The following is a 26,665-nucleotide window of genomic DNA, read 5'->3' as shown; positions in this document are numbered from 1 at the left end:
TCACAAGCCGCATTCAGCATAAATCTTTACAAATATATTTAAGAGAGCTCTTAGACTGGAAAACTGAGATATTGAACTGTTAGGATTCTTACAACAATCAAAGAGCTTTGGCAAATCAAAGTATGCCGCTGTTTTGAGTCTACAACTGGCGGAGAGCTCTGGAAAGCTTGAGTATGTCTGGAAAATTCATTTTGAGCTCACTTTGAAGATAGGTGTACAGAAAATCCGGCGAAGTTTCTAACATCCTCCTGGACTCCCACAGCATGTTACCATCAAGTTTCTGCAGTCTGTAATATAAACAAACTCTCTAAACAAAACCCTGTTTAATCTGGAATCGGCATAAACCAGAACAAGAGAATTTGAGGAAGCTTCCATTCTATAAGGGCCAACAAAAGTGATAGCTGTAAGTTAATAAAACTTGTTTTACAATTGTTATAAAATACTTTTTAGTGTTCCTTTTTTTTCAGAGGAATGTTGGTGCACACCAATGTATGATATATTTATTGGTTGTACGTCAGTTCAGAATAATTCACACCAATTCTCATACCTTCTATTAATTACAAACTATGACTGTACATTCACTACTAGGACAACGAAAGATCTATGAAATGTGTCGAAGGAAATTATAGCAATAACCCTAACTTCAGCTGTTAAAATTGAAGATAGCTTACTGTCTTGCCATTTTGGATTTCCAGTCAGTCCCAAAACTGAACAGGCACACCCAGGGACACTGTACTTCAATACTCGTTTACAGAATAAGTGAGTTAAGAGCATTTATATCTTTGGAACCTGCTTTATCTTAAGCAAGACTAAACCTATTCACCTACAGCCAAATACCACATATTATAGTTTATAATGACATACAATTTGAACAAAATCCAATTTTGAATTTATTCCAAATGGAGCTTTACATTATTAACTGATTCTGCATGACTTCCCACAAAAAAGGCAAAAACATTGTTTACAATCCTTATGAAAGTATTTTCTGGGAAAGCTGTCCAAAATACATACTCTTCTGGAACTTCAGACAAGCTGAGGCATTTCATCCAGTCTGCTACATCAGGGATGGTCCAGTTTGCACAAGATGGTGTTGTTGACTGGACATTGGTCAGTTTAGCTACATAACCAGGTGTCATAATCTCAGCTGTAAAATGAGGGTTTTTTGTAGCAACCATTGAAAATATTCTATGACATATTGTCAATTAACTTTTGAACAGTTAACATAACTGGGTATACTTTGTTTATATATCATGTATGCCTGATCAGAAACCAGTCAGTCCCAGTTACATTTTTAAAAAATTTTCTATCACATGTCTTTTTATGTAAACAAATTTGCCAAAATTTCAATACACCCTGTCCACATCCAAAAATTGAAAGACATTTAAAACCCAAACATATACATATAATCAAGAATTGATTAAATTTTTTCTCAAAAAATATCTTATTCTAAATGACGCCCTTTTCAGCATTCAAGAAGTTCTATCGCCCCACAACATTTATACTTAGTATTTATTTAACGTGTTTCCTGACTTCAAGTTGAATGTAAAGACCTTAAATGCATCAACATCACACAACTAAATTCGATGTCCTGGGCACCATGAAATACTTACAGTTGATAATGAAAGAATAATAAAGTGTACCTACCATCAGTGTTCTGGGTTTGAGTTGACAAGCGACCCCTGTCACCGATCTCCTTCATCAGATTTGGTATTTGCTGATCAAACAGTTGATCGGTACTGATGTTGAAGTATAATTTGGTACCTATGAGCATGCCTAACCATCCATCGGCCTCATACTTTTCCTGTACACAAAGAGGGACGAAACTTTTCCGCAGTTTGTAGGTATATTCTGCCTCTGAAATATGATAAAGCTACACTTGTCTTAGGACCGATGGATCAACAAACAAGATGCCCATGGGACCTGCATTACTCACCTGGATATTTCAGTGTTTATGGCAAAGCAGTCTTAAGGTATATTAAAGATTTTTTTCCTATATTGGGATCTGTCTTGTCTCAGAACCATGCATTGCAGTCATCACTTTCCTTTAATTTACCTTTCTGGCTCCATTAATGATTCAAAGCAAATAAATAAACGAAGATTTGAATATCAATAACCAATTTATATTACTTTTTATTGGGCCTGCCTCTCTGCCCCTTTGGATCAGGTTTAGTCCTAACTTCTTACATAACACTAATTCTTATTTTTGTTGGCAAAACAAATATGCAGTGTGTGAAATTCAATAGCTGATGAGCTAGTGGGAACGAACTTGCTTTTCACCTTAATTAGCTAGGCGTCAGGGTACGATTCCCACATCAGAGATGAAATGATACGAGATTTATCTGCTCGACCCCATTGGTTCTCTCCAGGTACTGCAGCTTCCTTCAACACCAGACCCCTCATCACTACCATCCAGGCTAACGTGTGATTAATTTATGTTGATATCCCTTATTTTGCTTTTGTTGTGAAAAGATGTAGATACAATTTATATTGTTATTGAGCTGATATATTACACTGCTCAATCAACATTTTTTGTTGTTGACCTATCAGGATTTGAATTATAACTTACCCGATCTACAGCTTGGACTGTCTTTATACTTCTGTGACATACAGAGCAGTACCACTGCAGACCTCTCCACTGCCAACGCCATTGCCTCAAGGGTTGATCCAGCTACAAAATTAATACAGGAATATCAGACACAATTCTCTTGATGCCAAATGTTTTGTGTGATTTTGTTTCATTAGTGTTTGCTCTTTGCATTTGAATCTCATATTGACACCAAGGTACAATTACATCTGGTGAAAAAGACAAAGTGAAAACAATCGGATCATGTTTGAAATTCCAGAACACCATGAACAAGATGGAAAACTCTGTCCCCTTGAAACCCAAACAATAAAGTTTCCAAAGATGGAAATTAATTTACAACCAAATGCATGTACATTAATATCAATACCTAAGAAATAAAACAGACTCAATAGGCCTGTATATTTTTTTTTTTTTTTTTTTTTTTAACAAATTTTTTATTCAATTTTAATTTTATCAACAACACATTACAAATACAATACATGTCCATTCAAACTTACAAGCATACATCATATTCATTTAGATATAATGTTATATACAATGTACACGTAAAAGTATATACCTGAACTTTAAATTGTCAGCACAAAACTGTTACATTAAATAAAACCACATCATAGATATATTAAAATCATTAAAATCATATGTTAAGCCAGTTTTCAAGATTATTTTGTAACTCAACGTTGTTTCGGTATGCCTTATGCTTAACTATCATCAGCTTATGAGCTTTCAGTTCAAACAGTATATGGTTCTTTAAACTTATTAAATTGATATCTTTTTCTAAACATTTCATTTTAAACAAAATTGTTTAATCAATAGTAAAATAAGGTTATCTAATACCAAATCTGCATCACTGAAACTAAATTTTCCAAGTATAAATTCCTGTTTAATAAAATCGACAAAAATGTTGTTAGCAGCAAGTAATTGTTTAAATTCACGTAAAAGAACACTAACCTTATCACAATCCCAAAAAAAGTGTTCAATGGTTTCTGGAAAATTTCTACAGAATGTACATAAATTATCTTGTTTTATACCCATTTTATGTAGAATTGTATTTGTAGTTAAAATTCTATGATTGATTCTGTATTGAAGCCATCTTAGTTTTGTACTATTAGTGGTTTTAAAAACATTTGTATAAACTTCTTTCCATTCGTTTTCCTGGATATTAAAAATTAAGCTCCATTTTCTTTGTGATGTAGGCTTTGTGTGATTATGGCACAAGATTCTATAGATGTCATGTGTCCCTTTTTTATTTCTTAGTATAACTTTCAAATTTAAAGGTATGTTTGGTAAACAGATTGCTGAAGAGAAAGTTTCCTGTTTACTATTTATAAAATGTTTTACAGCTCTAATAATACCATGAAATGTTAAAAAGTTGGATCTTATACCATATTTTTGTTGAAATTCTTCAAAATTATAAAATGAGCCATCTTTTTTAACAATATCATATATATACATTACCCCTTTCCTGAACCATTCTTTGCAGAAAGCAGGTTTGTTGTTTATTTTGATGTTATAATTATACCACAAAGGATTTTCCCAAATTTTTTCATTGTAAGTATTGGACCCATCTATTGTTATATACCAAGCTTTCAGAACATCTTTCCAAAACAAATTTGTACATTCTTCCAAAGTAATTTTGAGTTTTTGAAGTCCACAATTTGCCAAAGCAAATGTATCCATATATTTATCTGTAATATACATCCAACTAGCATCATCTTTATAAATCCGCCTTACCCATGTTGTATTAAGACCTGTTATAAAAGATTTTAAATTAATCATCTTTAAACCACCTTCAATATATGACTTAATTATAACATCACGTTTAATTTTGTCTGTTTTACCACACCAAAGAAATTCATATAATATATTGTTGACTTTTTTATATACGATTCGTTTGGGTTCGGGAGAGCTATAAAGAGATGATTGAATTGTGAAATAAGTAGTGTTTTTATAATAGTTATTTTCCCTATTGGAGTAAGATTTCTTCGGCTCCACGAGTTAATGAGGGATTTCAGTTTAATAAGTTTCTTGTCAAAATTCAATTTTACTATTTTATGCAAATCAACATCATATTCTATTCCTAAAAGATTAAACTTTGTGCTTCCCCATGAAAGATTGTGTACTGTTGTATATTTATCATTACTATACTTTTTGCTACCCATCCAAATTACCTTGGTCTTGGTGAAATTCATTTTGAGTCCAGAAACTCTGGCATAATAATTAAGCTGTTGTAGAGTGATATTTAAAGATTTTTCCGAGCCATCAAGAATAACTGAAGTATCGTCCGCAAATTGAGAGAGAAGAATTTCTTGATTGTCAACTACAATACCACTAATGTCTAAATTATTTCTTAATAATATCGATAAAATCTCTGCACATAGTATAAAAATATATGAAGAGACCGGATCCCCCTGTCGGCAACCGCTCTCAATACCGAAAAAATTTGTCAAGTTACCTCCTATATTGATAGCAGACTGAATGTTTTTTTGAAAAAGTTTAATCCATTTAATAATTGATTGTCCAAAATTGAAAAAATTTAAAGTTTTTGAAATGAATTTCCAAGAAACAGAGTCAAAAGCTTTTTCAAAGTCAATTAACAAAAGAAGACCAGGTATGTCATGTTCTTCAGTATATTGCATTAGATCGTAAATTAATCGTGTATTTTCGCCAATATATCTACCTGGAACAAATCCAGTTTGATTATTACTTATTAATTTGGTGATAACAGTTTTAAATCTTTCCGCTATTGTGCCAGATGCCAGTTTGTAAATAGTATTAAGTAATGTAATAGGGCGCCAATTTTTTTAACTGATTACGTGGTTTATCTCCTTTAGGAATACATGTTATAATTCCTTGTATATTGCTAACCTGCTTCTAATGCCGCTTTGAAGTTGATCTACCAGGTCAGATGCTAAGCTGATTATAAGAGAACGCTAAATTTATTCATTTAAATAATTTGTGTACCTCTTCAACCTGGCATGCTATAGGCCTAATATCAAATCTCTTTACTTTCTAATTTTTAATGAGTTGTTTACAGATTTTAGCATATGTGACCCCCAATAGCTTGATTGTAGGACCACCTTATTCATTAGAACAAAAATGGAAGCCTTTGACCCTAGCATCCTCATTTCCTACAGGCCCTACATCAGGTCTCCTGGCCTCATGGTTATTGAAAAGATTTTGCTTTAACTTAAAAGATTTCGCCTATTTGACCCCTGTGACCTTCAAAGAAGGTCAAGATCAGTCATTTGAATAATTTAAGTGGCCTTTCAAACCACCAAACTATAGGCCCATTATCAGGTCTCTGGGGATCTAGGTGTACATGTAATTGAGAACACAATTGAGAGATTTTTGCCTATTTGACCACAAATACATTGAATGTAGGTCAAGGTTATTCATCTGAACAAACTCAGAATCTCTTCACCCCAGGGTGCAACAGGCCCAACGTCATGTCTCTGGGCCTCTCGGCTATTGAGAAGATTTTTAACAGGAAAGACAGAGGAGTCATGATGACTCACCATGGTATCAGCTCAATTGCCCTTTGGACAGATGACCAAAAAAAACATCAGTTGCGCAGTTTATTATCAATAATACTTACTCATATGTTCTACATCCATCCACACTTTATACCCAGCATGCTTCAGTAAATCTTTGAGGCGGAGCACCAATGCCTGACTGTCCCACTGATAACTGATCATCACATGGGGACACTGTACTACCAGGCTGGCTGTAGAGAGGAATGTATATAACTCATAATCACACAGGGACACTGTACTACCAGGCTGGCTGTAAGAAGGAATGTATATAACCCATCATCACACGGGGACACTGTACTACCAGGCTGGCTGTAAGAAGGAATGTATATAACTCATCATCACACAGGGACACTGTACTACCAGGCTGGCTGTAGGGAGGAATGTATATAACTCATCATCACACAGGGACACTGTACTACCAGGCTGGCTGTAGGGAGGAATGTATATAACTCATCATCACACAGGGACACTGTACTACCAGGCTGGCTGTAGGGAGGAATGTATATAACTCATTATCACACGGGGACACTGTACTACCAGGCTGGCTGTAGGGAGGGATGTATATAACTCATAATCACACGGGGACACTGTACTACCAGGCTGGCTGTAGGGAGGAATGTATATAACTGATCATCACACAGGGACACTGTACTACCAGGCTGGCTGTAGGTAGGAATGTATATAACCCATCATCACACGGGGACACTGTACTACCAGGCTGGCTGTAGGGAGGAATGTATATAACTGATCATCACACAGGGACACTGTACTACCAGGCTGGCTGTAGAGAGGAATGTATATAACTCATCATCACACAGGGACACTGTACTACCAGGCTGGCTGTAGGGAGGAATGTATATAACTCATAATCACATGGGGACACTGTACTACCAGGCTGGCTGTAGGGAGGAATGCATATAACTCATAATCACATGGGGACACTGTACTACCAGGCTGGCTGTAGGGAGGAATTTATATAACTGATCATCACACAGGGACACTGTACTACCAGGCTGGCTGTAGAGAGGAATGTATATAACTCATAATCACACAGGGACACTGTACTACCAGGCTGGCTGTAGGGAGGGATGTATATAACTCATCATCTCACGGGGACACTACTACCAGGCTGGCTGTAGGGAGGAATTTATATAACTGATCATCACACGGGGACACTGTACTACCAGGCTGGCTGTAGGGAGGAATGTATATAACTGATCATCACACGGGGACACTGTACTACCAGGCTGGCTGTAGGGAGGAATGTATATAACTGATCATCACACGGGGACACTGTACTACCAGGCTGGCTGTAGGGAGGAATGTATATAACTCATCATCACACGGGGACACTGTACTACCAGGCTGGCTGTAGGGAGGAATGTATATAACTCATCATCACATGGGGACACTGTACTACTAGGCTGGCTGTAGGGAGGAATGTATATAACTGATCATCACACAGGGACACTGTACTACCAGGCTGGCTGTAGGGAGGAGGGATGTATATAACTCATCATCACACGGGGACACTGTACTACCAGGCTGGCTGTAGGGAGGAATGTATATAACTCATCATCACACTGGGACACTGTACTACCAGGCTGACTGTAGGGAGGAATGTATATAACTCATCATCACACGGGGACACTGTACTACCAGGCTGGCTGTAGGGAGGGATGTATATAACTGATCATCACACAGGGACACTGTACTACCAGGCTGGCTGTAGGGAGGGATGTATATAACTGATCATCACACGGGGACACTGTACTACCAGGCTGGCTGTAAGAAGGAATGTATATAACCCATCATCACACAGGGACACTGTACTACCAGGCTGGCTGTAGGGAGGAATGTATATAACTCATCATCACACGGGGACAATGTACTACCAGGCTGGCTGTAGGGAGGAATGTATATAACTCATCATCACACTGGGACACTGTACTACCAGGCTGGCTGTAGGGAGGAATGTATATAACTGATCATCACACAGGGACACTGTACTACCAGGCTGGCTGTAGAGAGGAATGTATATAACTCATCATCACACAGGGACACTGTACTACCAGGCTGGCTGTAGGGAGGAATGTATATAACTCATAATCACATGGGGACACTGTACTACCAGGCTGGCTGTAGGGAGGAATGCATATAACTCATAATCACATGGGGACACTGTACTACCAGGCTGGCTGTAGGGAGGAATTTATATAACTGATCATCACACAGGGACACTGTACTACCAGGCTGGCTGTAGAGAGGAATGTATATAACTCATAATCACACAGGGACACTGTACTACCAGGCTGGCTGTAGGGAGGGATGTATATAACTCATCATCTCACGGGGACACTACTACCAGGCTGGCTGTAGGGAGGAATGTATATAACTGATCATCACACGGGGACACTGTACTACCAGGCTGGCTGTAGGGAGGAATGTATATAACTGATCATCACACGGGGACACTGTACTACCAGGCTGGCTGTAGGGAGGAATGTATATAACTCATCATCACACGGGGACACTGTACTACCAGGCTGGCTGTAGGGAGGAATGTATATAACTCATCATCACACGGGGACACTGTACTACCAGGCTGGCTGTAGGGAGGAGGGATGTATATAACTCATCATCACACGGGGACACTGTACTACCAGGCTGGCTGTAGGGAGGAATGTATATAACTCATCATCACACTGGGACACTGTACTACCAGGCTGACTGTAGGGAGGAATGTATATAACTCATCATCACACGGGGACACTGTACTACCAGGCTGGCTGTAGGGAGGGATGTATATAACTGATCATCACACAGGGACACTGTACTACCAGGCTGGCTGTAGGGAGGGATGTATATAACTGATCATCACACGGGGACACTGTACTACCAGGCTGGCTGTAAGAAGGAATGTATATAACCCATCATCACACAGGGACACTGTACTACCAGGCTGGCTGTAGGGAGGAATGTATATAACTCATCATCACACGGGGACAATGTACTACCAGGCTGGCTGTAGGGAGGAATGTATATAACTCATCATCACACTGGGACACTGTACTACCAGGCTGGCTGTAGGGAGGAATGTATATAACTCATCATCACACTGGGACACTGTACTACCAGGCTGGCTGTAGGGAGGAATGTATATAACTCATCATCACACAGGGACACTGTACTACCAGGCTGGCTGTAGGGAGGGATGTATATAACTCATCATCACACGGGGACAATGTACTACCAGGCTGGCTGTAGGGAGGAATGTATATAACTCATCATCACACAGGGACACTGTACTAACAGGCTGGCTGTAGGGAGGAATGTATATAACTCATCATCACACAGGGACACTGTACTACCAGGCTGGCTGTAGGGAGGAATGTATATAACTCATCATCACACAGGGACACTGTACTACCAGGCTGGCTGTAGGGAGGAATGTATATAACTCATCATCACACGGGGACACTGTACTACCAGGCTGGCTGTAGGGAGGAATGTATATAACTCATCATCACACAGGGACACTGTACTACCAGGCTGGCTGTAGGGAGGAATGTATATAACTCATCATCACACAGGGACACTGTACTACCAGGCTGGCTGTAGGGAGGAATGTATATAACTCATCATCACACAGGGACACTGTACTACCAGGCTGGCTGTAGGGAGGAATGTATATAACTCATCATCACACAGGGACACTGTACTACCAGGCTGGCTGTAGGGAGGAATGTATATAACTCATCATCACACGGGGACACTGTACTACCAGCCTGGCTGTAGGGAGGAATGTATATAACTCATCATCACACGGGGACACTGTACTACCAGGCTGGCTGTAGGGAGGAATGTATATAACTCATCATCACACGGGGACACTGTACTACCAGGCTGGCTGTAGGGAGGAATGCATATAACTCATCATCACACGGGGACACTGTACTACCAGGCTGGCTGTAGGGAGGGATGTATATAACTCATCATCACACGGGGACACTGTACTACCAGGCTGGCTGTAGGGAGGAATGTATATAACTCATCATCACACAGGGACACTGTACTACCAGGCTGGCTGTAGGGAGGAATGTATATAACTCATCATCACACGGGGACACTGTACTACCAGGCTGGCTGTAGGGAGGAATGTATATAACTCATCATCACACGGGGACACTGTACTACCAGGCTGGCTGTAGGGAGGAATGTATATAACTGATCATCACACGGGGACACTGTACTACCAGGCTGGCTGTAGGGAGGAATGTATATAACTGATCATCACACAGGGACACTGTACTACCAGGCTGGCTGTAGGGAGGAATGTATATAACTGATCATCACACAGGGACACTGTACTACCAGGCTGGCTGTAGGGAGGAATGTATATAACTGATCATCACACAGGGACACTGTACTACCAGGCTGGCTGTAGGGAGGAATGTATATAACTCATCATCACACGGGGACACTGTACTACCAGGCTGGCTGTAGGGAGGAATGTATATAACTCATTATCACACGGGGACACTGTACTACCAGGCTGGCTGTAGGGAGGAATGTATATAACTAATCATCACACAGGGACACTGTACTACCAGGCTGGCTGTAAGAAGGAATGTATATAACTCATCATCACACGGGGACACTGTACTACCAGGCTGACTGTAGGGAGGGATGTATATAACTCATCATCACACGGGGACACTGTACTACCAGGCTGGCTGTAGGGAGGAATGTATATAACTGATCATCACACAGGGACACTGTACTACCAGGCTGGCTGTAGGGAGGAATGTATATAACTCATCATCACACGGGGACACTGTACTACCAGGCTGGCTGTAGGGAGGAATGTATATAACTCATCATCACACTGGGACACTGTACTACCAGGCTGGCTGTAGGGAGGAATGTATATAACTCATCATCACACGGGGACACTGCACTACCAGGCTGGCTGTAGGGAGGAATGTATATAACTCATCATCACACGGGGACACTGTACTACCAGGCTGGCTGTAGGGAGGAATGTATATAACTCATCATCACACGGGGACACTGTACTACCAGGCTGGCTGTAGGGAGGAATGTGTATAACTCATCATCACATGGGGACACTGTACTACCAGGCTGGCTGTAGGGAGGAATGTGTATAACTGATCATCACACGGGGACACTGTACTACCAGGCTGGCTGTAGGGAGGAATGTATATAACTCATCATCACACAGGGACACTGTACTACCAGGCTGGCTGTAGGGAGGAATGTATATAACTGATCATCACACGGGGACACTGTACTACCAGGCTGGCTGTAGGGAGGAATGTATATAACTCATCATCACACAGGGACACTGTACTACCAGGCTGGCTGTATGGAGGAATGTATATAACTCATCATCACACGGGGACACTGTACTACCAGGCTGGCTGTAGGGAGGAATTTATATAACTAATCATCACACGGGGACACTGTACTACCAGGCTGGCTGTAGGGAGGAATGTATATAACTCATCATCACACGGGGACACTGTACTACCAGGCTGACTGTAGGGAGGGATGTATATAACTCATCATCACACGGGGACACTGTACTACCAGGCTGGCTGTAAGATGGAATGTATATAACTCATCATCACACGGGGACACTGTACTACCAGGCTGGCTGTAGGGAGGAATGTATATAACTCATCATCACACGGGGACACTGTACTACCAGGCTGGCTGTAGGGAGGAATGTATATAACTCATCATCACACGGGGACACTGTACTACCAGGCTGGCTGTAGGGAGGAATGTATATAACTAATCATCACACGGGGACACTGTACTACCAGGCTGGCTGTAGGGAGGAATGTATATAACTCATTATCACACGGGGACACTGTACTACCAGGCTGGCTGTAGGGAGGAATGTATATAACTCATCATCACACGGGGACACTGTACTACCAGGCTGGCTGTAGGGAGGAATGTATATAACTCATCATCACACGGGGACACTGTACTACCAGGCTGGCTGTAGGGAGGGATGTATATAACTCATCATCACACGGGGACACTGTACTACCAGGCTGGCTGTAGGGAGGAATGTATATAACTCATCATCACACAGAGACACTGTACTACCAGGCTGGCTGTAGGGAGGAATGTATATAACTCATCATCACACGGGGACACTGTACTACCAGGCTGGCTGTAGGGAGGAATGTATATAACTCATCATCACACGGGGACACTGTACTACCAGGCTGGCTGTAGGGAGGAATGTATATAACTCATCATCACACGGGGACACTGTACTACCAGGCTGGCTGTAGGGAGGAATGTATATAACTCATCATCACACGGGGACACTGTACTACCAGGCTGGCTGTAGGGAGGAATGTATATAACTCATCATCACACAGGGACACTGTACTACCAGGCTGGCTGTAGGGAGGAATGTATATAACTCATCATCACACGGGGACACTGTACTACCAGGCTGGCTGTATGGAGGAATGTATATAACTCATCATCACACGGGGACACTGTACTACCAGGCTGGCTGTAGGGAGAAGGGAAGCTGATTCATTTCTAATCACATGATCAAATCTGAGATAACTGATTGGGTGATGTGTTCATTGTATGTGACATCAATTTTTGTATCATCTGTAAGACATTCTTGTTATTTTGGAGTTAAATATGCTGATAAAATGTGATAAATGAGATAAATCAATAAGGGTAATTCATGTACCTAGATCTGGTCTAAGCTGCAATTCTGGCACTTCTCGCAGTTCCCACAATGCACCTCTGGCGGCATGTCGAATTGCCTCGTCTTTTGATCCCTGTAGTGACATCAGTGCTACAATACATTAGGACATAAAAATCAATTTAGGATAAATTTCATTATTTTACATGTGATAGATTTGGCTGATACCTTCATCTTGTAACATAATTGATACAGTCACTGTGCAATAACAAAGTTTTTTGAAAATGCTACTACATGACTTAATTTGATTTGAATATTTAATTTGCTTAAATATTATAATTTCACTTCTTGTTGTTATCTTCATATGACTCTCGTCCAATCACGAAGAGAATTTATGAAGTTCAAATATTTTTAATTCAAAATTCCATGCGCGGAACACCACCTACATATATAAACGTTTGGAATTTTTCCTGTTTGTCATACTTGCCTTCTATACATTGTGGGTGTGACCTGATACCGGGGCAGTTTGCTTTGTGGAATGCCAATCTCCAAATTCCACTGACAGCTTGTAAACACTTCATCTGGGTTAGTATACTCTAAAATAAGGCTAACATATATTTGTAAGACACCAAATTTAAATATAGAAACTTTATTTTTGTCATTTATTGCCAAATTATTGAGACCACGGAGGGTTCTCTTCAACATTCATTCCAAATTTTGAAGAGAAGTGCGTTTTTGATTGATATGCATCACTCAAGACTTGGACAATGAATTTCAGGATGTTGTCATCAACACTCAAAATGACAATTTCTGATTCGTCTACGATGTATGACATGATAAGAGAGCCTTAGCTTGTACCATTGGTGTCCTGCTCAGTGATAAAATCTTAAGACTCGTCATAACTCCAGCTTCTCGCAAAGTGTCGCTTACATTTCTATCACACAAATGTCGACTGATGTTATGGAGGATGCCAAGGAGGGCTTTCACCAGATACTTAGTGACATTGTTTTTCCCAAGATCACATGGTTCAGAAAGTCTCTTGAGAAGGTCTGCCATCATTGTAAGAGCACAATGGGAACATACTAGCTGTTCACAAAGTGTGATACTACCATCACTCAGAATCCATAATACAGATAGGAGTTTCTTCTGTTGTAGCCAGGATGGACCTGGTACCATCAGGGAAATGTCTGTATCAACAAGATGCTTAATAAGTCTTTCACAAACAACAACAAATTCTGCATGTACAATATCATCCATGATCTGGATTTTCTTCAAAGGATTATCAGCAGATTGTTTCAAATCATAAAGGAGATGATCAATGTGTTTGAGAAGCTTTGGGTCAGTTATATCAATATCTCTATCCTTCAAACATTTTACAGATTCGACTGTTACATTTGTCAGGATGAAGCTACTTGTGGATTCTGTAACACTTGAAGTTTGCGATGTTGTTGATTCATCAGACGAAACAAGAGCAGAAAACTGGTTGGACATTTCAAGGGAAGGTAATTCACAAGATGTTATGGTTGAAAAGCTACATGTATTGCATGACTGAACAGATTGTTCAACATCACCAACACCTGAATCATTTACTTGTTCCTCTTCCAGTAAGGATATTGATGAGTCTGCCATTTCCTCTTCTTGCTGTCTCTCTGATCCTGAACTTTGACCTAAATGTGAACTAAGTTCCTGTGACTGTGACTCTTGGCTTGTGTGCAACTCTGAGTCCTCTGAACTTTGACCTGGATGTGACCCTGTTTCATCTGAACTTTGAGCTGCATGCATGGCCAGGGGTTCTGACCTCAAACCTTCATGTGACTTTGGGTCATCAGACTTCTGTCTGTTATCTGATTGCATCTCTAGGTCATATGATATTTTACCTGTGTCCGACATTTGGTCATTTAAACTTTGACAGGCACTTGACCCCTGACCCATAGTAGTAATAGTTCCATTATAATTACTTGTCATCAGGGATTAGCAGCTAATCTGAAACACACAAAAGATGTAGATGAAGCCATTTATTTTCAATCATATACTGTACACATGTATAAATACATTCTAGAATGTCTATCAAACATAGAAAATGACATGTAAATATTTTTGCTTCCTTAAAATAGGTGATTTATATAGCAAAAGTGGTCTAATTAAAATGCAACACTGGAAAACACAACTTCATATCATAAGTTTTAATGGGTTCAGTTTGGTGACAATGTGTTTGTTTGGACTTTTACTGCCAAATTGGGGGTTTTCTTGGTAGATATTGGTCCAATACTATGTGGTGCCGTTTTACTTTTCATTCCCATTTAGTGATAGTGCTTAGTCATTTAAGTGCAGGAATTATTCATTAAATGATAACAATTAATCATTAAGTGACATCACTTGAATTCAATTACAAAGTAATATCACTAAATGGGAATAAAAAGTAAAGCAGCACCCATACACTATTGATGAAGGTAGGGTTGGAGGGTTGAGGGAGGAACATGCTTAAACAAGATGCCCAGAGGGCCTTAATCGCTCTTAATGAATATATTTCATATTTCACCATGGTGACCTTGAAAACAGATCAAGGGTAGTTTTGTACAAAACGTTAATAACACTCAATTCTAGGTACATAACACATCTGCTGGTAAAACATCAGATGTAAAAGTCTTCTGGAGCATACAATGTATTTGACGCCTGTTACCTTGAAAATAGGTCAATGTCATTTAAATGAGGATGCTTTGTAGCACTCCATAACATGTACCTACCTACTGACCAAATATTTGTACCATGGGTCTTCTAGAAATTGAGAAGCAGATTCTCAAAGACCTTCAACTATTTGACCCCTGTGACCTTTAAGAAAAGTCAAGGTAATTGGTTTGAGGGAAATTTATACTTACTACATCATGCACATTCATATGATCAAATGTGAGTACACAGAGTCCTCTAGAACCTAAGATATTATCAAAGGATTTAAAACTTTTTGACCCCTGTGACCTGTTTTTCTGGAATTTGAGAATGATCAAATGATGACCCATACGAACTTGAAAATGTGTCAAGGTCATTCATATGAGGATAATTTAATGTACCACATGTACCTCCTGGCCAAATATCAGTACCAAAATGCGTCTAGTTTTCAAGTAGATGTTAATTTAAAGTTGACACACGAACAGTGGTTCGACAGACGGTCACTCCTACACATATGTATATGATTATAGTTAAACTTACTGGCACGTCGTGCGAGCTGAATAAATGGACTTGAGCAAGACTACACGTATAGCCTAGATGGACATTTTTTTTATGAAGGGGCTTTTGCCGAAGCCACTGATGACATGTTTTTTTTGCAATTAAAAATCAATAAAAAAATTAATATCATTTTTTTTTTTTATGAAGGGGCTTTTGTCCACTTTTTTATTAGTGTGAAGGGGCTTTTGTCCGGAGGGGCTTTTGTCCTAGGGGCTAATGTCCGGGGGGGGGGGGGGCTAATGTCCGAGGGGGCTTTTGTCCGTACCTCAGATGGACATCAGCAACATATCCCTCAATCGATATCAACAGGTCATTCTATAAGTTACTAGAAAATACAGCAAAACTGACTGCTATCAAAACATATTTAGTCATGTTGTGCCCTGAAATGATTCAATACTTTTTGTGTCACCAACCTAGATTACGCGTGTATCATGCCATGATATGAAACAGATTCCATACTGTAAGGAAATGTTGAACACAACGTTAACAGAGTTTCGTCTTATCATGTTGCAGCTGCTGAATCACTAAAGAGTTACTTCCGGTTTGTGCAGCATCAGTGTGAGGTGTGGAGCGCTGAACGATGGACGGACGACTTCTGACAGATGGTGTGTCTAATTCCACCTGGAATGTGATAATTTGATTCTTATCACTCAGTACAGTTTTAATTAATAAAAGCAAACACAGACTTCGTAATGTAAGATTAGTGACCGGAATATTTACATGTACGTACAAAATGTATCTTATTAGCTCAATTCCGTTGTCGGATGACACGTATTTTATTTACAGTTAGAAGAAATCTAGAGTTTTCTATATGTAGCTACACGTTATTTTATATCATTGTTCTTAGACTTAACTGTACCAGAGACGTATATACCAGTCTCTGACTGTACGGGTCTTATGGTTTTATGGTCGTTATTACATGTATGTGACATCAGATTGTGAGGTTGCGAAATTAAGGTTTGCTTGCAAAGTCATTCAACATTTCCTACATATTTAACCGTCTAGTACGGTTCTATATTCGATTCGGATTTGAATAAATATTAATATCCCTTAACTTGGACAGGCCTGATTTTAGTGAACTGTGACCACAGGCATTAAACTGGTATAAATCGCATACAAACATGAAATACCCTATAAATATTGAAGCTATTCATAAAATGCTAGGTATTTTGTATTCTATTATTATTTTTATTCAGTTTATGACTACAAATTCCTGAGCCCCGAGTTTCTTCTGACCCTGACACCGATTATCTACACTGAAATACCCGTGTTGTTGCTCTGGCCACATGACGTAATCAGTAGGAAATCCACTTCAACTACAATGGGGCTGGAATTAGTTTAGTTTACCCTATATAAAACCATGCATGCCATCAGCGGTCGTAAGACTTTTTTTTATATGGGTATTTCTGGCTGTTTTTAATATTAGACAATACGATATACCCATGCGTTTAGACTTGACAGTTTCATCCGGAACATTTTAAGTGGGGCGTATTTTCCCCATAAGGACATTTTGGCAGCCGTAGATTATTACTTCCGTCTATTACGTAGAACAGGAAGATTAATCCGAATCGAAGGTAATTTACACATTTTCTTTGTTTAAGTTTGTTCACGTACTCAGATTTATTTAAAAATAGTTTTCTTGACAAAATGGCATTATAATTAACATTGTTCGTATCCATGGGTCGCAAAACATATATATAGGCCTCGGTCTAGATCTCCATGTACTAGTGTCTTTAATTAGAAACCGAAAGTAAAATATTTTGTACTTTAATTTATTAATTTGGCTATTGAAGAAATACGTTTAGTGACACCAGCAGTATTTTATTTGAGGAATTTGACTCGGAAACACAATAATTCTGGTAATAACTTTCTATTGTTTATTTTGACTTTCTGTATGTACGTATAATGTATATATATAATGATAATATCAGCTATCTAAGCTGGTCTGATATGGTATGATTCACAACAGGCTACATAAGACTAGACTCTGCTAGACTATGTAGATATAAACCCAGTATAGCCTTCTTATCAATGCCTTTATTAAGTTCATTTGTGTTCCAGAACCAAATCCCACCTGCGCATTGGTTTACCTGTTGGGCCTAATGATAAAATGAACCGTGTGACATTTTGAGTTATGAGGTACATGTAGATGTATTGTGTTTGTGCACACTGCGAATGATGACATTTAAAAAGGCAAAAATGGATAGAAATGTTCGCATTGAGTAGGGATTTTTCAAATATTTTTGTATCTATTGTGGAAATATCCCTTCGATCGTCATGTTTTCCAGGTGTTAAAATGTCGACTAAAACGATATACATTGTACATGTACAAACATTTCTGCTTGATAATAATGTCGTCGATCCCTCCAATATATATATCTATAGATCTTCTATGGCTGATAACACATCGATTTCTTCCCTCATTGAGTTTGGGCCCATTTCCTTAAAGTTGTAGATGTACCACCTTAAGATAACAAAAACACGGAATCCATTCAACACAACACATGTTCGTATAGCGGCGACATTATATATACATGTATACTTTTTAATTTCTTAACACTTAACATAATTTAGTTTGAATAATCGTTATCCGTCTCCTCGTCTTCATAGACCAGGCAAATATATATGAAAAAAACCGTAATGACCTTAATTGTGTGATATTACGATATCGCCCCCATGATCACAGCTGACAAATTCTACAAAAAAAACCAACAAACAAACAAACAACAACAACAAAAACGACCAATTGTAAAGAAAGGCTATATACCATGAATATACACACATGTATATTGAAATGGAGAAAAGCACATAGTCTTTTCAATAAGTTCACATTGGTTGTATAAAATAATTCAGAATATTTTATAGTATTTGGATACTGAATACTAGTATCTTATTTCTATCTTTCAATGTAGCTTGTTCATCACATAGTACACATACACGTTTTCCCTAGGAACGTTTTCCCATCTTCCAGTTTCAATTGGAAATCTGTGATTACCTGTACGATACCCTACGAAGTTGTCTTTGAGACCTTTAGGTAGACTTAAAAGATAGGCTTCTAAACATACTAATTTTTAACATAGTTAAGCGTACACTTTTACCAGAATGGAAAACATTATCATCACATTGTTGCGACTTGCGAATACTGTTTTTTGTCAGACTTTCTAGAATAACATGATAGGGTTCTTTGAAATATTGACTATTATTGTTCTGGGACATCGATACGTAACTGTAACCAGATTCATTAAAAATACCTCCCGACGTTTAACCTATCATAAATGAGAACTTCCGGAAAGGGATTTTTAGAATATTTGTATGCCTCATAATCCCAATTGTTTGAAACCGAGATTATAAGAACATGCAGCATGCTTTGCATTATATATAATGGTCAAATGTCGATATAAAGATACTCTAGTATTTCCTTTCCATAATATATTTTGCTGTTTGACAAAATCGTGATACTTGTTTTATTCAGAGCAATGGCCACCGGAACAGGAAGTGCGTACATATTGGACCTTTGGACAGAAGACCAACAACACTGCAGCGATGTGGTGGAGACATTTGCAAAATTGCCTGCATTGGAAAACAGCAGTGTGTTGTTGCTTGCGAGTGATTCCTCAAATCAAGCTGATATCGTGAAAATAGCATTGGACAAGCAAAATCGTGACAGAATAATTCAGTTTGAAAATAAAAATAAGATGGCAACATTCTACGATGCGAAATTGTATTGCGACACACATGGAATATCTGTCTTCTCAGTGCTGTGTTCTAGTAAACACTCCCAGTATTGGCACCTCCTGTTGACACATGTCACCACGGATGTTTATGAATGGAACATTAGTACCGTTGATCAAGAGAAAACGGATTTCTTTACTCAAGAACAAATTGTTAAAGATGTCAGCAATTTCTTTGGTTCTCTGCCAGCTTTTGGTGACGTCACTACACTTACGTCACCAATTATTCCCAATGATTTGTTCTACCATGGCTTTAGTTGCCGAACTGGAGGACTGTCGTCTCTTCCTGGAATGAAATCTTTAAATCTCGTGTATTCCATATCAAAACGCGATCCAAAAGCGTTAGTGAACGAAAACAGAAGAAAATTGGCGAACCATGTCGGGTTTGATCCAGAGCGCTTTCGTGTAGCGAGAACCGTCCACGGGAACAGTGTTCACGTAGTTGGGAATACGGAACCTGATGAGGGATACGACGGGATCGCCACCGACCAACAGGGGGTAACTATAGGTGCTCCCGGCGCAGATTGTGTAACAATGATTTTTGCCGATCCTGTTAAAAGGGCATGCGCAGCACTTCACTCCGGATGGATGGGTACTGTGAAACGCGCATGTGTAGAAATTCTTCATACAATGACCACAGAATTTGGCTCTAATCCAAGTGACGTCATTGTAGCTATGGGTCCATCCATTGGCCAGTGTTGTTTTGAATTCGGCGTTGACCAAATCGACCAGTTCAAAGATATAGTCGCGGAATCGGTTGTGATAAGGGACAGTGGTCAGAAAGCTTTCGTGAATTTGCAGATATGCAATCGCGTGCTTCTGGAACAAAATGGTGTCAAGCCTACCAACATTGACGACCATACATGTACAAAATGCACCAGCTGTAACCCCGAGTTGTTTTTCTCGTACCGACGAGACGGACGGCCATTTGGAAACCAAGTAGGGTTCATTGGCATGAAAATGAAATAGCTACCGATGTGGACAACTGCTATTTTCATACCAATCGAACATTTCCGTCGTCGGAAGGCCCTGTTTTCCTTAACATGCCTATCATTGCAAGTATCTGCTTCAACCTAATTCAAGCACAAGTAACCATGCTTACAGTTTTTACAAAAGATCCACTGATGAACTTTAATATGTAAACATACATTTATTGATAGATGAAATCAGCGTCGAATCGTGAATACTTCCGTAAACAGAAATGAGGGGATTTAGAAAGGAAATAGGAAAAAAATCTAAATAAGTCTTCATTAAAGTTTAGATATATATAAAGAGGAGGCGAGATGATTATATGATTACTAAACCAATCACCTAGGAAAGTATTGCCGCAATTCACACGAACATAGACACGACATGCATGGTTATGGCAAAGTTACCACGGCGACCGAAACATCTACAACCAAAGACACACTCGAGTGAAAAGAACATTTTTATATGATCGAGTTATACACCGTTCTTACAGCTCTTTCTTCCTGCGGGGCTCTTAGGTGCTGCTTTCAGCTAGAGGCAAAGATGAGGAATAACCAAAGGGAAATCAGGACCATTTAGTCCTAATGAACATTAACAAAATGAAGGTAGCAATGTTTTCATCCGAACTTAACCAGTCATCTTGAAAGAAACGACAAACTCTTCTTGAATAAGTCTTCTGTAGTAAAAGACGCTAACTCTCACAGAACAGGTACTTTGTCAGTAGTCTGCGTGTAAATCAATTTAGTTGTTTCTGAAATTATTAGAAACTTGTATTGTTATTGTAGTTTTCATGCAGAAAAGACACATAATTATCTATTATCAACCATGGAATATTCGCTTCAACAACGTAGAGCTATAATTAGTTTTAAAACAAAACAAATAGTGAAAATTCTTTTCCCGTGTACTACAGCCTTTGGAGTACACATTGCGCCTCCAATGTATACGGATATTGCCAATGCTGGGAGGAATGTCGACGTGGGAAGTGTAGATGGCTTCCCGATGGATAAAAATATTTAAGACAAGGGATATTCTTAAGTACACTGTATAGTACATTATCCGGCATTACGAGGTTTACAGCATCTTTTACAAGGGGAGGCATGGGATTTATAGTGTCGGAAGTTTTGAATAACTTGCGGGCAATTTTCCAGAAGTTTCTTGGGTTCAGAATCGAGTAACGGTCTAAATTACTATATTGTGATGTAGAAAGACATAAGTGATTCCAGAAAAATGCTATATTTGGAGATATTTCTTATTTGGACACTTGGTCCCCGTCCAAATAACCTTACGCATCCGAAATGATGATCGTCGATCGTCAATATACCCATAGGTGAATCTGCAACTTATAGATGTTTCGTCCTTGTTAGTGATATATAACAACATTTTACCATACCTATGTTTTGTTCGCTTTGTGTGGTCTGTCTCTGTATTTTTAAGCTGCATTGCTATGGCTACTGTCGATAGGGACAACAGAGCTTGGTCAATGGTGCCAATATGTTATGTCTGCCTGAAAGTCTCGTGCTGATTTTAACTCCAGTTTTATACACTTAAATTTACCTCCCCTTCACATTTCACTGCCGTATTTAGATTTTTAATTTAAATTTGAACTAATCATTCATGACTGATAATGTGATTTTTTTTCAAAATGAACATTCAGTTAGTCAGTGAATTGCCGTCGTTACCATGGCTGCAATTACGACGCGAGTATGGCATTTACAGTCCTTTGAATCACACATTTTCGGGTTAGTTTGAAACATGGCCATTGTCATGGGAATATTGATGTGTGGGATTCAACTCGACTGATGTGTTAACCGTGACTCTTAACTTATTTGGTGACATTTCACATGTATCCACTTAGAAGTCTACGTGTATTTCAACGTGGCTAAACTGTTGGTCTGAAGGTGCCAGTAACCGCCAATGCTATTTATGACCATAAGTCGTTTCCCTCTTAGACCCTAATATTCTTGTGTTAATAGGTATAACACGAAACATGTATACGGAAGTTCAAACATAGAATTAATGTGAAAAAGACACATGATTAACACTATTGGATATAAATATGAGGGCTGATTGATATGTTGTGAACCTCATATTGAAGGAATTGAATTTTGCCGGACATATTGTATTATTTTTCAACATAATCCCTTTCAGTATCTACATTTTGCAGCGGTGTTTAAGGGCCTCAATGCCACATTTATAGAACTCCTTTTCTGGGCTGTTCAGAAAGTCATCCAATGCATGTATGAAGTCATCATTGGACCGCAAGTTGATGCCTGAAGTAGCTGTTTTCAGATTTGGAAATAGATGAAAGTCTGATGGAACGAGTGAATAAGGCGGGTGCCCAATCAATTTAAAGCCACAATCGTGAATTGCAGTCATGGAAATGCCAGACTTGTGAACTGATTGTCCTGGTGGAATAACACACCTTTAGTGTGCTTTCCGCGGTCCCGTAACTGCATCAGAAGTGAAGCATAGTATGTGTCATTGATTGTTTTCACCGACACCGCCCCATACACAGACTAATTGTACAACTTTTCATCGACACCGCCCCATACACAGACTGGTTGTACAAACTCCCCCCCCCCCCCCCCACCCCCCCACCCCCCCACCCCCGACATTAAACCATACACAAACTGATTTTACAAACTTTTCACCGACACCAAACCATACACAGACTGTTTGTACAAACTTTTCCCCCCGACACCAAACCATACACAGACTGTTTGTTCAAACTTTTCACCGACACCGCCCCATACACAGACTAACTGTACAAACTTTTCATCGACACCGCCCCATACACAGACTAATTGTACAAACTTTTCACCGACACCGCCCCATACACAGACTAATTGTACAAACTTTTCCCCGACACCAAACCATACACAGACTGATTGTACAAACTTTCCCCCCGACACCAAACCATACACAGACTGTTTGTACAAACTCCCCCCCCCCCCCCCCCCCCCCCCGACACCAAACCATACACAGACTGTTTGTACAAACTTTCCCCCCGACACCAAACCATACACAGACTGTTTGTTCAAACTTTTCACCGACACCAAACCATACACAGATTGATTGTACAAACTTTTCACCGACACCACCCAATGCACAGACTGATTGGATTGGAGTTCCCGTGATCGCAAAAAAAAAAAGAAAGTTATTACGATTGCATTTAATTTTGAATAGCAATGATACTTAGAATTTACACCGCCTAAAAAAATCCCAACCTAACGGATGTTCCTTGCATTCTTGAAAGCAATGTTGGCTCCATTGACATTTAGTACATCAGTATATCTACGTTAATGGTATTGTAATATGTCTCAATAGTACACGTTACAGCAGGGGTCTGTAGCATAATTTATTTTAACATTCGCTGTACAATATATAGTAGTAAATAGCAATAGCTGTTTATTAGATTTCAAGATACGCTATACACGTGCCTGTGTGTCTCGTTGGCATGCGAAAATAAAACTAGAATAACATTTTATGAAACGTGTCATTATTCGAACCTTGTTGTTATTATTTGACACTTTTAGTGTTTATTTGTATGGCGCTAAGGTGCTAATATTGAATATCCGTTAACATATCTATTTTATGTAGCAGTTATTATGTCAGTAAAATGCAATGTTAGTCACGTTTTAAAACATGTTTAGCTTAAGTTTGTTTACACAATCCATTAAGCATTTACTGTTAGTAAAATGCCATGTTTGTCGCGTTTTAAAAACATGTTTATTTTATGTTTGGTTACATATTCCACTTACTGTTAGTGAAATGGCAGGTTGGTCACGTTTTAAACATATGTTTATCATTGTTATTATTATGGCCCTGTCTGAGGTAGTCCCTACCGTCCAGTCCATGGCTAATTTTTAGCGAGGAGCTATCTACTGGTGATAACATTAGCTGAAATGTTTGTAAACACAGCCAATCCCGATACCCAAGACTACTGGTAATCATATGTTCTGTAGAAATGTATATTTCACAGTAGCTGTTTGATGTGAATTTTACAATGTCATGTGATTTTTATATATAATACATCAAATCCATCAATAGCCTATATAAGTTCTCTCCTAAAGGTAACAACTAGTATATGAATAAATAGAAATTTATTAATTCATATGATATAATGTTATGTTATTAGAAAATGAAGCATAAAGCATAAACCGATCAAACATAAGATATGTGTTGGGAAATATTGACAATATCTGAGAGTCCATGTATATATATATATATATTATCTAAACTTGAAGTCATTGTTAATGTTTTTCAAAACGTTTAAATGTTTTAGCTTCGAATCCAGCATCCATGAAAGGATTCCCTCCACCCATGGGATACAGACCAAAAATGTCAATATCGGCTTAACAGCCATTGGTTATCCACCCATGAGTTTTGTGGCCAGCCATGGATACTGCATTCTGAATTTTAATCAAGTTAATTTAGTAAAGAATAATGTGACCTGGTCGATGTGGTTGGTGGGTTCAATTCAAACTTTTAAGTTTATTTGTATCAAGGATTTTAATGTCTTTTTTGAAAGTTTTTTACCATCAATTTGATTTGAACTTAAAAAAAATGTTTGAGGTTCTGAGTTCGTCCACCATGATAATATTGTTCATATTTATTAATAATTCTTATTAATCATTTTGGGTATTAACTTAAATTTAGAATGATATATTTATTATGAAAAACATAAAACGCACAAAACAGATGTCAATCAGATCTGGTGAGTAGCCATTTTTTTGGATTTAGAGGAAATTGTGATAGTCATCAATCATTATAATAGCTATGGACTATAGATGTATTATACATTTGAAAATTTGTTTGTGGTTCTGACAAACTCAACAGGATATTCAAAAATATTCATATTGGTTTGTTGATCACAATCATCACATTCAGATAAAAGTATATCAAGCGTGTAGTGATTGTCTTAAGCTTGAGGCTTTTCAAAGCATTCCGCTTGAATTTCGCTCATCCAGTAGTATTGTCTCTGAATATGTGTCTCGGTCAACATTCTCATTTCAATCAAGGATTGCCAGGTTGGTCCTTCTTTTGTATTCCTTATCGGAAAAAACTAATCTTTTGTCATGATAAATGAATACATTGTACTACATTGTTAGAAGATTCTACATTGTGAGTGTTAATACATTTAACAAAATCACGAGGAAATTTGTTTTAAAGTTTTTGAATAGCTTGGTGCAATATAGAAGTGGCATTAGAGTTTTTGCGCATGTTTTGATAGCCGAAGCTTTGTCACAAAGTTGCATATGACATGTATTTCCATGTAGTTTTTTAGACCAGATGTCACCCTTTATTTCCCTTGTGACACTTTTGGCAGCATGCCACGCATCGCTTGCATTTACCACTGTAAGTTGCTCCAGCATCAGATACCTTAGTATTTGTTCATGGACGAATTCCTATCATGTCAATGTGCGTCTGCATTTACAATTTTAGAGTCTAATTGTTCATACCGGTTTTCTCAGATCCAAGTAGCTCATGTCTCTGGCCGACAGGGTCATCTTCACGGGTAATTGTCACAGCACCAACCACCTTGTGGGTTTTCAGTCCTAATGCGATGATGTCGCTTTAGTGCTGCATTCTTCCTCCAGCCTTGACTAGCATCTGTCATAATTGGTACCACATATTCCTTTATAATTATCATGCAACTCATCTTTATGTTCTCCCCTCCTCTCCACCTCCGCTGCTTCTTCGGCCGCCTCCAGTAGCGTTGCTGTAACCTCCTCGTCGATGGCATCGTTGATACGGGTATCAGCGAGTTTTGGTGTTACATTACAGTACAGATCATCTACTCTATCAAAGAAGGACTCAGCACAGGTATCGATCCTGGCAGCATTACAAAACAGTTCTTGTTGACGAATACCTCATATCATGTATCATCCATATATTCACCAGCATCTTACCCAGT

The 26,665-nt window shown here is 38.8% G+C and overlaps 2 protein-coding genes across 3 annotated transcripts; one reads left to right on the top strand and one right to left on the bottom strand.

Moving 5' to 3' along the window:
* Nucleotides 1-139: 139 nt before the first annotated feature.
* LOC117333894 lies at nucleotides 140-16,778 on the bottom strand. The gene is given in 11 exon segments (XM_033893312.1): nucleotides 140-287; nucleotides 1,012-1,144; nucleotides 1,645-1,854; nucleotides 2,567-2,668; nucleotides 6,180-6,308; nucleotides 12,872-12,979; nucleotides 13,080-13,084; nucleotides 13,314-13,519; nucleotides 13,521-13,666; nucleotides 13,669-14,809; nucleotides 16,462-16,778. Coding segments are annotated over 10 exon segments (2,310 nt in total). The 5' UTR covers nucleotides 14,792-14,809; nucleotides 16,462-16,778.
* A 582-nt stretch (nucleotides 16,779-17,360) lies between these two features.
* LOC117334392 (laccase domain-containing protein 1-like) lies at nucleotides 17,361-22,861 on the top strand. Of its 2 annotated transcripts, XM_033893994.1 has the most exons (3): nucleotides 17,361-17,622; nucleotides 18,110-18,187; nucleotides 19,521-22,861. In XM_033893994.1, exons 2-3 carry the CDS (start codon nucleotides 18,183-18,185, stop codon nucleotides 20,746-20,748), a joined length of 1,233 nt encoding a protein of 410 aa, XP_033749885.1. In that variant the 5' UTR covers nucleotides 17,361-17,622; nucleotides 18,110-18,182; the 3' UTR covers nucleotides 20,749-22,861. The 2 variants fall into 2 exon arrangements, with proteins under 2 accessions (XP_033749885.1, XP_033749886.1); XM_033893995.1 differs by lacking the exon at nucleotides 18,110-18,187.
* The last annotated feature ends 3,804 nt before the right edge of the window (nucleotides 22,862-26,665 follow it).

Source organism: Pecten maximus, chromosome 9 (assembly GCF_902652985.1).
Source record: "Pecten maximus chromosome 9, xPecMax1.1, whole genome shotgun sequence".
Classification (NCBI taxonomy): domain Eukaryota; kingdom Metazoa; phylum Mollusca; class Bivalvia; order Pectinida; family Pectinidae; genus Pecten; species Pecten maximus.
The sequence above is the reverse complement of the archived record's forward strand: the minus strand, read 5'-3'. Positions and strand labels throughout refer to the sequence as shown.